At 39.9% G+C, this 13,917-nt stretch overlaps 1 protein-coding gene across 5 annotated transcripts in view; it reads right to left on the bottom strand.

The window, feature by feature from the left end:
* ATP2B2 (ATPase plasma membrane Ca2+ transporting 2) overlaps positions 1-13,917 on the bottom strand; it is a 398,648-nt gene that overhangs the window by 107,219 nt on the left and 277,512 nt on the right. For all 5 annotated transcript variants that reach the window (XM_058845506.1, XM_058845507.1, XM_058845511.1 and 2 more), the window contains one exon: positions 4,667-4,864. In XM_058845506.1, coding sequence (XP_058701489.1) covers positions 4,667-4,864 — 198 coding nt within the window. The remainder of the gene's footprint in view (positions 1-4,666; positions 4,865-13,917) is intronic.

Genomic DNA, 13,917 nt, shown 5'->3' with positions numbered 1-13,917 from the left:
CCATGTCCTGTTCCTGTATTTTCCAACTTGTTGTATGAGTGAAGAGAAGGGTAACCCAGCCAAAGCCCTGCTGAGCAGCACTGAGCAATGTAGCTGATCATTAAACTTTCTTTTCAGTCCAGACTTTTGCCTTGGGAATTTTAACAGAAGCTGCCTGAACCAAAAACACTTTTCCTTTTTATTCCACCTTTAAGCTGTAGAAAGCTGTACCATGGAAAATAGACATCATGCCTGGGGCTTCCTGGTAAACACTGGGATGTTAAAACTTCTTACCTCAGGCTGCCTTCTCCCCCCTTTGCAATCCACAGAAGGAAAGAGAATTCAAGGAAGAACAGTTAAAAGGTTTGTTACACTCCTGTAAACAGCAGATGATTGTCAGGGCTTGACATCAGAAGTTTTTGCAAGGGGATCCACATGAGATGCAGGGGCTGAAGATAAAGACAAGGATGAGGACTCAGAGGGCTCAGAAATTGCTGCTGAAGGTGTTTGCAGAAGGCTCTGGGAATTTTTGACCAGTTCACATGGATAGAGATGGGGGAGGCACCAAAGCAGCAGAATGCTGCCAGGGGAAAACAGCTCCAGAAAGGGACAGAGCTGCGAAGTGCCATTAGAGAATTTCTGCCAGAAGTGACTGCTCCAGCAGAGCTCTGAGGGAAAAGTGAGGAAAATACCAAAGCAAACCAGCTAAACAAACAAAAAAAAACCTAAAAATCCCCACAAACAAACAAGAAAAACCTACCAAAAATAACAAATGACCAGGCAGAGAAGGAGATTCCTGCATTTCAGCAGGCACAGTAGACAGATATTTGGAATGGCCAAGAGAAGCCCTGCCATTTCCCATTCCCTTGCTGGATTTCTGAGTCCAAGCACTCTTTTCTAAAGGATGTCCTGATTCCTGGAGCAATGCAATGGTTTGAGTCCATTGCTTGCTCTCATGAAGGAGCTCTTCCTACTCAAACACTGTCTTTAAAAACAGGACAGGGCATTTCTTTAGATACATTTCACATTATACTCATCCACAAACATTTCCATTTTAATCCTGGACTACCTCTAATCTACATTATAAAAATAATTAAAATGAAGCCAGGATCTCACACGTTCATCAAATCCTTGGAGGGATCACAGATATCTTTGGGATATCCCCCACTCTGCATGGCCAGGGAGCACGCTGCAATCCACAAACCCCAGACACAGAAGGGCTTTTTCTGAGGAACAAAGTATTTTTACCTTGCCCCAGCCACACCCCTGTGTGATCCTGGCTGTAGTAGAAGCTCCACTTGCACTGGGAATTTTCTCCCAAGATGAATTTGCTAAAATGCAGCCTCAGTTTTGCACTTCTCTGAAAGGGCAGGAATCTGATTCGGTGTGGCTCAGCAATGGCCAAGGGGCTCACAGTAATTTATGCAGTTCTCATCTGCTTCTAATGGCCTGTCAGATGGTGAAAGGGAGTGCAAAGATAATCCAAACATCTCCTGAGAACGATAGGGAATATGAAAAGGAAGAGCTGGAGTGGCTTCTGGAAAAGCAATAAAAGTGCACTTTTATCCAGGGATTCCTCTAGATCAGATTCCTGGACTGCACCAGAAGTTGATATAATGTTCTCCAAGATTCACCCAGCTCTGAAGATGTGAACACTCACATCCACGAGGCTCCACCCTCACCCAAGGCTCCTGAGCAGTTCATGTGCTCCAATATTTACTGGATGTGTGGATTTTATCCCGCATTTCTCCTTCAAAAGCTCCAGGAGAAAATTATTTTGCACTTCAACTGCAGAAAGCAATTAAATGCTAATTCTGTTACAGCACCAAAAGTCACGAGTGGGTTTCAAAAGTCAAGAAAAGAAAGAGTTATACTAATTTTTAAAAATACAGATTAGTTCAACTTATTATATTAACCAGTAATGCCGTTGGTAGATAAAATTCTAGGATGTGTGAGAGCAGCTATAAATATATTAAATAAAGGCAGATAAATGCTCTATTAGAAACATAAGTGGTGTTTCCCTGACATTGTGTCCTAAAGTTTCTTTTTTCCATATTATTATTTATTAATAATTATTATTAATAATAATTATTATTATCCTTTAATCCTCCAAAGGAAGACTGTCACTTCTAGGGGGTGGCAACTTTTCAAGTTACTCCAAGCAAGAAGTTGACGAGTTCAGAATATTGGCAGTGATGATTGAACAAATCAGTCTGGAAAGAACAGTCCTGTTAAGTCATTTTCAAAATGAAAATGCATTTCATTTGGAAAAACAAAAGCAAAAAATAAGAATTTAAAAGAGGAGGCAAGACCAAGAATAGAGAACAACATGTGCCAGCTCTCCGTTCTAACACCTGGCTGTACTTTCAGAAGAAAATATTTTTTTCAAGGGGAAAAAAACAACATAAAAGTTGCAAATAAGCATATATTTCAATGAAATTTTCATTCTGGGGAGAGTCAGGAAAGAAAAATACTGAAGACAAACCCATTAAAATCAAGTTCAAGTGCCTTGGTGTAGTCCCCACTTCACCAAGGCAAAATCAAACTTAATATGTCCATTTTCCAGTGTTTAGGACTTCTTAAAAAGGTCTTCTACCAATAAACAAAAGGTATAAAAATAAATTGGTATATAAATGTATAAATACCAATAAATTAAAGGTATCCTCAGCAGCAATTTATGATATACTAATTTTAAAATTAAAGGGAATTATTTATACAACTGCTCAAAGAAAGATTTCCAAAAAACATGTGGAAGACCTTTACAATGTGTTCCAAAAACTGGATTACAAGACAGTCACTAATTTTATTTTTCTTCTTGTGTAAACTGGGGAAAAACCTTTCAGGAAAACAATTCTTAAAGCAGGGAAAGCAGTGACAATTGAATAAAATTGAATAAAATGTTGTGCTGTGGGAAAACACAAAGACATTTTCCCAGGCTGTGCTGCTGAGCTTTCCAGACTCCCTCAGAATCTCAGCTGGCTTCCCTTGGGAAAAGAAACATTTTAAATGCAGGATCAAAATAATAAGAATAACAATTTGAAAAAGAAAGAAACAAGCCCCCACTGCATGATGACACATCTCCCCTCTTCCTAAAACCTGAAGAAATCGTGCTGTCAAAATTTCTATAAAATATAAAATAAAATAAAATATTAAATTAAAATAATATAGAATAAAATAGAATAACATAAAAATAATATAGAATAAAATAAAAATTAAAAAAAATTAAAATAAAATAAAGATTAAAATAAAATAAAAATAATATAGAATAAAATAAAAATAAAATAAAATTAAAATTAAATTAAGTTAAAATAATATAGAATAAAATTAAAATAATATAGAATAAAATTAAAATAAAATAAAATTAAAATAAAATAAAATAAAAATAAAATAAAATAAAATAAAATAAAATAAAATAAAATAAAATAAAATAAAATAAAATAAAATAAAATAAAATAAAATAAAATAAAATAAAATAATTCAATTAAGCAATCTGTACATTTAGTCTAAGCTAAATCCTAATTTTTAAAAGAATCATGGTTTATAGTGTTCCCAAGGTATCCCACCAGTTACATAAGGTAATTCCAATAAATAACATTTTCTTTAGTTAAAAAAAAATAAATTAACTCCTTTATCTTTTCATGCCTAAATCGAGCACCTGCTGAATCAAATTCAACATATTCAAATTTGACATATCCAAAATTCAGAGAGAAAGCAATGAAAGGTTCCCAGTTATTTAGAAAGGAATGAAAGAATCCCAGGCACGACCCAGGAGCTGTGCATGGCTACGTGCTGCCTGTGCCGCTGAATGGGAAGGGAAGGAGGAAGGGGCTGCAAGGAAAGCAGCCAAAGGAAACTGCAGCAAATGTAAAAAGCATTTCAGGGCTATATTTAGAGGAAGACATTCTTCCTACATTTGCCAAGCTGCTCACGTCATTTCACACAGCATGTTTGATCCAGCTTTAGAAGTCTAGGAGGGAGCAGGAGAGGGGGGAGGGAAAAATCTGGATCAGCTGCCAGAAATGGAAATCTTGCATTTATGGAGAGGAACAAATATTTTAAGCATGTGAATTCAAGAGTGCTTTCCAAAGAGGGGGGAGGAAAGGGGAGAAAGGAGGGGGGCAGGCAGGGTGGTAAAACTTCCTGCTGCCAGAAAGGCTCTGCAGAATATGGAGAATATTTATCAGTAACAGGACTCTGCTCCAATACTCCCTTTGGAGCCAGGCTCACGAGCCTGAGCTGCACCACTAAAAATACTGGAATGTGTGAATCTCACTGAGTTCAAGCCTTCATCTGGTGTAAACTGGAGACTTGTCTGCGTTCCTGCAATGGGATCCAGCAGTTACATAAGCAATTACATCTTTCTCATCCATAATACGTGATAAACAACCACAAAGGATGAATCAAACACACTCCAAATGCAGGCTCAAAGGTGAAAACTGTATCAAAACCACTCCAGCTTCACAAGAACGCTATGATTTTCCTTTAACTCACGTCATGAGGTTCAGGATTTGCATAAAGAAACGTCAAGATGAAAAGAAAAATATGTCAGGACCAGATGTAATGGGATCAGGAACAAACCACGTGGAAATTTCCTGTTAGTGACCTTCTGGAGGGTGGTGATGGAATTGATTTGAGATTTAGGACACGCTTTGCTCAAACTGAGATGACTTCTGTGAAAAGTTTTTACCTTCATTCCCTTCTCCAGGTGGCTGATAAAACGAAAGCCCCAAAGATATGATGGCTGCAATTTCCAAGATTATAAGAGTCACGTCCTGCAACGCTTCCCAAACTAGCTGTATGAATGTTTTTGGCTTCTTTGGAGGTATAAAATTTTTTCCAAAAATAAGCTTTCTTTTTTCTAGGTCTGCAGCAGTGCCAGCTAATCCTGTAAAGAAAAGAAAATAAAATAAAATCAGGTCAAATTGCCGTGAAATAGAAAATGCACTCCTATAAATTACTTCTCCAAGAAAAATTCCAAGCTGTAGCACCTATGGCATATTAACAAACATAAATATTACACTTAAACTGTGCTTTCACAAGAGGATTTGTCCTGATATTGTGAACAGAATTCTCATGAGCTCCATCTACTACTGATTCCTGCCAGGTTTCATCATTAAAAAGTCTTTGAATTCAGAGGTTTATATTAACAAGACCTGTGTGTGTACATATATACAAGAAATGACTTCTGTAAATAGACCTTAAAGCACAAAGATATTATTTTTGGGATGCAGCTGATGGAAGGTTTTGGTAATACCTGTAGCAGCTCACACAAAACTTTGTTGTGAATGCAAAGCATAAATCAATAAAGCCTATCTTACTTCAAAGCAACTTCTGGCTGCAAATGGACTTCAGCACATCCCTGGAATGAGCTGCATCACATTGTTGTCATGGGAAAAAGGCAAAGTGACAAGTTAAATATGCCCAGAAAGGCGAAAGGAAACAATATGGCTCCATGTATTTTACATGATGCTTCAGTTTCAGAGCATTTCAGTTTAAGGATGCAGGATAACCATGGGTGGCTGTGCTGAATAATCCACTGGGGTGCTTTTTTCCCTCCTTTTTAATGATATTAAAGGCTGCACTTCTGGTGCCTTCCCAGATAAACAAAACAAACAAACAAACAAATACTTGGAAGCATCAGGGTAAAATAACTGAGCCCAAATATCCCTCTGAGCAGCATAAAAATCTGCAAGAAGCATTCTGTATTTCTGCCGAACAATACCTGATATCACAGAATCGGTTAGATTGGAAAAGACCTTCAGGTTCATCAAGTCCAAGTGCTCCCCCAGCACTCCCAATCCCACCACCAGCCCCTGTCCTCAAGTGCCACATCCACACATCTTTTAAATCCCTCCAGGGGTGGTGACTCCCCCACTTCCCTGCACAGCCTGTTCCAACGCCGGCCAACCCTTCCCATGGAGAAATGTTTCCAATATATCCAATTTACACCTCCTTTGGTGCACCTGGAGGCTGTTTCCTCTCGTCTTACTTGAAGAAGATCCCAGCCCAGCTGGAACATTCACAAAACTTTAGGTTTTGAACGTGATCAGCAACGTAATTTATGGTTAGTTATGGTTATTTATGGTTATTTATGGCTATTTATGGCTATTTATGGCTATTTATGACTATTTATGGCTATTTATGGCTATCCATCCTTACATGACAGCAGGAAACAGCAGAGCTGACCCTGGAGGAACAGAAGGGTGTCTGTGAGGGAGGAAACCATCAACCCCACGCCATGAGCATTCCTGGGCTCCAGTGTTTCAGGGCAAATCCCTGCCTGCCCCAGAGCATGTGGGACACCTGAGGAATGGGAAGCCCTGCAAACACCCCCTTCAAGCAGTGGGGAATGCCAAGGGTCCCCACGCTGTGCCCCATGGCCCCTCCTGGGTGGTTCCTCCATTTCCTGGGCACGAAAGCGATGCTTCCCTGCCCCACTGATCCAGGATCCTGACTCACCTTTCCCTTCAGGTGTCTCCTTACAGCTGCTGGCTCTTGCTTAACTCATCAAAGTTTCATTTCCCCTTCAGCTGGGGAGAAACTCGAGTCCCTCCCGCAGATCAGGGTGTGCTGTTATTGCCTCACCTCAGTTCATTTGCGGGGCCTGGTGCTCAGTGGGGACAGACAGCTTCCAGCCAGCAGGAAGTGTCTGCACCATCCTCCAGGGCTCAAACTCCTCTGAGAGCTCCCAGGCAGCTTCCCAAGGCAGGGAAAAATCCTTTCCCCTGTGCCACAGGAATTGCTGCCTTTTTTTGTGACCCTACAGGGGTTTGGGCAATGCAGGTGAGGGATCAGGCAGCCACTGACAGGGCCCAGCACAAACCCAGCCAGGGCACTCTGGGCAGCACCAGAGGGCTGCCAAATGGAAGGATTTACACTAAAAATCGGAGAATCACGGGATCATTAAGGCTGGAAAAGATCTCTAAGATCATTGAATCCAACTTTTAACCCAGTGCTGCCAAGTCCAGCCAGGCACTACACCTGCATGTTTTTGAATGTTTCCAGGGATGGTGACTCCATCACTCCCCTGGGGAGCCTTCTCCAGTGCTTGACAACCCTCCCACGGAGAGATTTTTCCTAATATTCAATCTAAACCTTCTCTGGAACACCTCAAGGCCATTTCCTCTTGTGGACCTTGTTCCCTGGGAGCAGAGCCTGATCCCCCCTGGCTGTCCCCTCCTGGCAGGAGCTGTGCAGAGCCAGAAATTCCCCCTGAGCCTCCTTTGCTCCAGCCCAAGCCCCTTCGCAGCTCCTCTTCATGGGACCCACAATTTGCATCACTCCCCCAAAACTCAACCCACTCAACCTCTCTCAGGAAGGGGAAATTCCACGAGCACCTCTGACGGGGATTTGGGGCTGAAATTTGTACCTGATGCAGCTTCAAGCAGCAACACAAAACTCTGGAAGGAAAAACTCAAAGAATAGAAGGAACAGAGGTCTGAAGAAGGCCTGTTTTCCAGCTCAGAACATTTGTGCTCAGTGGTGAGCCAGCTCCAGCAGCTCAGCACATGGCTGGAGCTCTCCAGCATGGCAGGGATGGCTGGGACAGCACAGGGAAAAGCTGCAGGGGGTTTCAATAATCCCAATCACATTTCCGGGGCCGTGCTGAATTCCTGAGGTTGAAATGATGCCCTGTACCTCACTGGCAGGAGGGCACAGCTCCTGTCCTGTGGACATGATGTGTGTAAAGCACACCTGAGGAGCCTCCAAAGCCAAGGAGAGACTGGAACTCCAAGAGCTGTTTTTTCTCTAAGATACAATTTGTCCATTTAGACACCATCAGGCTAAGGACCAGGCTGCCTAAAGCATCCATGGTCATCCATATTTTCCTGACTATAGTCCACATAATGCTGCAATTCAGACATCAGTCATCCAGACTCTTCCCTTTTAATATTATTTTCCTTAAGAATCACAAACATGAGTAAATTATGCAGATGATTTTATTATTTTCTCTAAGTCTTGGTGAAATTACTCACCCACTCAGTCTCATCTAAAAACCAGAGTATATTCATCTTTAATAATGAAATTTATTTCCTTGTAAATCATTTAGAAATCCTGGGAAATGACATCCAGTGTTCAGCTCAAACCAAATGGTTTCCCTTCACCTGTGACCCAGCCATCACTTAGAATTCTGTCCAGTGAAATTTTGGGGCTGTTTTTTTTTAACTCCCACTGGATGCCAGCAATGAACAAACCCTTCAAATGAGGGAGAGAAAGAGAAAGGAAAGGAGACAGTGGAGAAAAGTGATGGAATTGGATTTTAAGAGTTCTGTAGAATAAGGTCAGAAAGGGCAAGCAGAGTGCAAGGAAATGACAAAGAAATGGGGCTGAGCCTCTGAGGCAAGGCAAGAGGTTTGCTCTGCAAAACTCCCAGAAATTCTCAGAACTCATAAGAAGGCACAAGAGGGGCCCTCCTCATCATTCCACATCAGCTGCTCTGCTGGGAAAGGTTATTTTGGTTATCCCTAGGGGGGCTCTGAGCGAGGCTGGGCTTGGCCAGGCCGGAGGTGGCTCGTGGTGCCCAGATGGCACAGCCAGCAATGAGCACAGCGAGGGCAGCACGGGACATCTGCCCCACCAGCACCTGAGCCTGGAGATGCCATTCCTGCTGCTGCTCCACTTTGCATGGTGGCTTTTTGTCATTAGATTATTATAAAACATAAATATAAATATAAATATAAATATAAATATAAATATAAATATAAATATAAATATAAATATAAATATAAATATAAATATAAATATAAATATACATATACATATACATATATATACATATATATATAAATATACATATATATATACATATATATATAAATATATAAATATATAGAAATAGAAATAGAAATAGAAATAGAAATAGAAATAGACATATAAATATAAATATAAATATAAATATAAATATAAATATAAATATATAAATATATAAGTATATAAATATATAAATATATAAATAATATATAAATATATAAATAGAAATAAAAATATAAATAAACATAGAAATAAAAATAAAATAAAAATAAAAATAAAAATATATGTAAATCTATATAAATCTCTATAAATATACATAAATCTCTATAAATATATATAAATATATATTTTATATATAAATATATAAAAATATGTAAAATATATAAATAAATAAGTTAAAATGATATCTATTCTATCATGTGTATTATCATTATTTTATCATTATAAACACAATGACTTCATCTCCTGAATATCATTGTTTTATTTCTCCCCCGAGTCCTGTGACAACAATGAAATAGCATTGCAGATGAAGGCAATTTAAAACATCATTTCTCTGGGAGGATATAAAACATCCAAGGACATGGAGAAGAACCAATGGGGACTGAAAAACATGAATGGAAATAGAAGCTCAGTAGGACTTTGAATTTCACATTTCACCAGCACAAGCAGCAGCCTCCCATCTTCTGTTCCATGTGGCAAAAAAAGTCACAGACTGGCTGGGTTTAGGTTCATTTCTCCACACAAGCATGAATATTTTATTTAAGTGCTTTTCTAGGTCAAAGCTGTGCAGTACAACTTTGCTTGACCCAAGTGTTTAGGACAGATGTGCAGATTTGGGTTAAATTTACGTACAAATATTGCACACAGGTTCAGGAAACACTGTGAAAATTTATTTATGCTTCCAGCACTTGAGTAATTTCTTAAGGTTTCATTTTCCAAAAGTTTTCACCAAAATTTGTAGAAGGAAAGTGATTGCATAGAAAACATTTCCTACAGTGTTGTGCAGTATATTAAATTCATTTATGATTTAATCTGGCTTTGTTGCCCTTTTAGAGGGAGAAAAAGAACACAGAACTGGAGAAATGCCACTTAATGAATTTTCTCTGTTCCTTATCTACATCTGCCAGTTCCTGCACACTGAATATAAAGCCATTTTTTCAATTAATGCCTCGAAAATCATATTTTTCTGACAGTCATCTCCACTGCAACCAAAAGGAGCATGACAGACACAGAATGATTCTGATGCTGCAAAAATAGCAAAAGCACAGCACTACTAACACAACAATAAAAAAAAACCATAAAACTTTTAAGAGAACGTTTGAAATTGGCTCAAATTAGGAACTGAAAAACAAAGAATTTACATTTGCATTAATTGGACAAATAAAGCAGTCATTGCCTATTAAATTCCTTCTGTGCCTTTTCTGATGCAGCCAGAAAAAGAGATAAAAATTTCAAATAGCAAAACCTATAAATTATGGTATTTTAAAAATCAAATGTGAATTTGTTCAGCACAGAAAGGCTTCCAGAGATGCTGTGGAAATGAAGGGAGAGAGAAAAGGCAGCTATTTTGGTTAGAGATGCTTAAAAATTAGGTATGACACACCTGAGATCTTCCTGTGAGAACCCAGAGCTGGGTTTTATCTCTGAAGCTAAAATACCCCTGGCCTCAAACTCGCCTCTCCCACCATGAGCATGCCCACCATCAGAGAAATTAAAGAAAATATAACACCCCAAAGAATCAAAATTTCATTTTCTTGGCCTGGTTTCACCAATTCCATGTGGTTCCCATCGAGCTCCCTGCCATTCCTGCTGCTCCGTAACAATTCAGGAGACCCTGCCCAGGCTCACGGGCTCATGGAGCTCATGCAGACACTCACATCCTCCTGATGAACATGAATTAGAAATATCAGCCCAGTTGCTGCTGGGGTAACAAGGACAGTTCAAGTCCCACACAATATTTTTAGTGGGATTTGACTCTGCTTTTCCCTCTCCAACAAGCAAGAAATGGCTCTGGCTTTTTTCCTTCCATTTCCTCAGCAGCAATCCAAGCAGCATCATCTCTGTGACAGTGACTGAAAGAGCTGCAAATGTCACATTTTCAATTCAAATGAAGAGCTTGGAACCAACAGATTCAGTTCCTGAGGTCTGCCTTAGGAAACTGCCCCTACCCAGCTGGGGAAGGCAAGGGGACACTGGCAGAAAATGTGACCACTGTCATGGTTTGGATCAAATGCTAAGAAAGGTCTGGTTTGTCCCTAAGGTACAGTGATGTTGTCACTGTGATGTAATCCAGCATCAGCCTCCCTTAGGTCAGGAATTCTTCATTTATCTAAGGAAAACAAACACCTGGAATGCCACAAAAGCACAGGCTACATTCAACTGATGCTTGGTTTCCAACTAAAACAGACCCCAAAGATGGGAAACACAAGGTGGAAATATTCACCCCTGGAACAGATGCCTCTGTGACCTCCCAGTTTTACCAAGATTGGTAACACCCTAATTTTTATTCCATGCAGCACATTGAAATTCTGTTCAGGTCATATTAAAATAGTCAGTTGAGAGAATGCTGTCCATCAATAAGAGAGAGTTTAATGAGAGCATCTTCTAATTCCAGCAAGGTGAATTGGAATTTCACTACTGAATGAACCTCAACAAATAATAATTTCCTTCTAATCTCAGGATTGCAAAGCTGTCTCTAAGTGTAATGAATCTCATTACCCTTTTTCATTTATATCACTTGAATACTTTTTTTATACAAAGGTCAAGAAATACATCCAAAAATTAAAAGCCTTTGGCATTACAGTCATCTAAGCACGTGTCCTGTAAGCTTTATGCTGCTGCTGGAACTGTTCCTGTGAGCAGAACCTCACAGGACTCAGAGCCTCCTGGACTCAAACACTTTACAGCCAGATCCAGACACCAGACATAGAGAAAAGAAGGCACAGAAACAGGTAATTAATTACCCCCCTCTCCACTTCCTCATTAATCGTCCTCCCTCTTCACATCTGACAGCAGCAAGTGGCCCAGCCACCCTGTCCTGCCCCCTGAGCTCTGCCACCCCTCAGCATCCCAAATCCAATGACCTGACTACAAAATCCCTCCTAGAAACCTTCCCTCCAGCAGGGTGCAACCCAAGCTATCACTAAAGTCACACAAAGAATGCAAATACCTCTCTAATTCCATGACCTTTCAAAAAATAAAGGAACTGAAGAGCTCAACAATTGTTCTTACAGACTGATTGTCTAATGCAAATGTTAGGAACAGGTACAGAACAGCTTGCACTCCTGCCATGAATTCTCATCCTTCAATTTGTAGAAATTCTAGAAAACTTTATCTAAATCTCATGATGCAGGGAAAGGCTGAGGTTCCTGCCCCAGACAGGCTGGGGGCAGTTCAGAGGAGTGAATCCACATCATCTGAGACTGCTGATTTACATTTACACCAGGCAGGGTGACATCAGGCTCCATGACATCTCTAATTCCCTGCCCCATCCAGCCATTTGGGGTTTTACTCTTCCATCATCTTTTAATTCCTTTTTAAAGTAGAATTGTCCTGAAATGAAGCCATTGAGCAGGAACAAACAGTTTACATAAGATGAGCAATAACAGCAGCACCAGAAATGGTTCTTGAGAGTGGCTGAAAACAGCCCCCAAAAAAGCCACTCATGTGAAAGACGTGCCATGATTTCATAATAATCGAATGACTGGACTTATGTGCAGCACATGAACATGAGCCAGGACTGGGGCAACAGATGAGACATCAAATATTAAAGGCAAGACATGCACTCTAGCAGATGACTAATGGTCTTCTGGCCTAAACAGAGAGCAAGAAGCTTTCTGCAAAGGCTGATAAAGCATTCTGTGAGAGCTCAAGGTCCGGGATGAAGAAAGAGGATTTTTTTACAAATGTTCTGCTGTCAAGAGGAGGGTGGCTGCTGAGAGGGAAGAGAATTACCCCACCAGAAATCACTCCTTCAGCTCTTACTCCATCTGATAATCATGAAACCATCCACACGTCTCACCTCGGTACCACAGGCTCCTGGAAACATTTTTCTTTTGCTCTATCATGATATGATATCAAGTACAATAAAGCCATTAGATTCAGGGCAAGGCTTGTGATAAATGCTAATAATCTAGAATGAATACTAATAATCTAGAATAAATACCCATCATCCCAGCCATCACCAACTAGATAATAAAATGCCAATAAAAATTCCTTTTCTGCATGAGATATTTACATACCAGAGCAGTAACAGCACAAATCTTCACCCAGCACTAAAAGACAACTAAACTAAAGGTTATGGAAGGGTTTGGCAGCCAAGTCAAACAATCCCAAGGCAGTGGGATACCCCACAGACACTGGATACTCCAGGGCTGTCCAGCATCACAGTCCCTCAGCTTATGAATGGTGTTGGGGCTTTTAGGAAGTGATAAAGAGAAAATGAAGGAATGTAAAGTTTTCTTTCCCCCATTCCCACTTTCCAGGTACTCAAAGCCTTGAGAATGATGCTTCAAACATGTTTTTTGGTTATTAAAACCAAGCCAGGATTTCCCTCCCAGAGAAGGTAACATTAGGATTTAAAGTGGACCATACAAATGCCCTCTGCACATTTTGTATGACCCACAAAGCCCTGATTTCCTGCTGAAACACAGACATGGAATGTGGGACCAGTCCAATGATGTTGAGTAAGAGTATGAAGGAAATAGTGTCAGAAATGTGTGGCTACAGTGCTGAATTATAATAATGTAATTCTTCCAGATAATGTGAAATCTTTTACTTGCTTTTAATATTTAAATTAAATCAGCATCCCTGGGTCCATCTTAAGAGACAGTTAAGAGACATTAAGTGGCTGTTCTGTAGGTCAGGCTTGGAAAACACTACCAGATAAATCAGATAAATGGTAAGGAGCAGCCTTGGAAGTTTAACTGAGGAGATCCAAGGTGTTTGTCAAGAAGACAATCACGGAATGAATGACTTCATAATGTCAAAGTGGAAAGCCTGCCTTAATTTCACATCTTCATAACCTCTTATCACCTTTCTCACTGGACACTACAAAAAAAAAAAAAAAAAAAAAAAAATCCCCCCCTTCACAAAAATTGCCAGTGGCAATTTCAGGAGAAAAGGACCCTGTAACCCATCTGTGATCCCCTGTTCCCACACCACAAGCGAGGAGTGCTGCTGGCAGAG

This window comes from Poecile atricapillus, chromosome 9 (genome assembly GCF_030490865.1).
Source record: "Poecile atricapillus isolate bPoeAtr1 chromosome 9, bPoeAtr1.hap1, whole genome shotgun sequence".
NCBI lineage: Eukaryota > Metazoa > Chordata > Aves > Passeriformes > Paridae > Poecile > Poecile atricapillus.
Note: the sequence above shows the minus strand (reverse complement) of the source record. Positions and strands in the feature narration are given on the sequence as shown.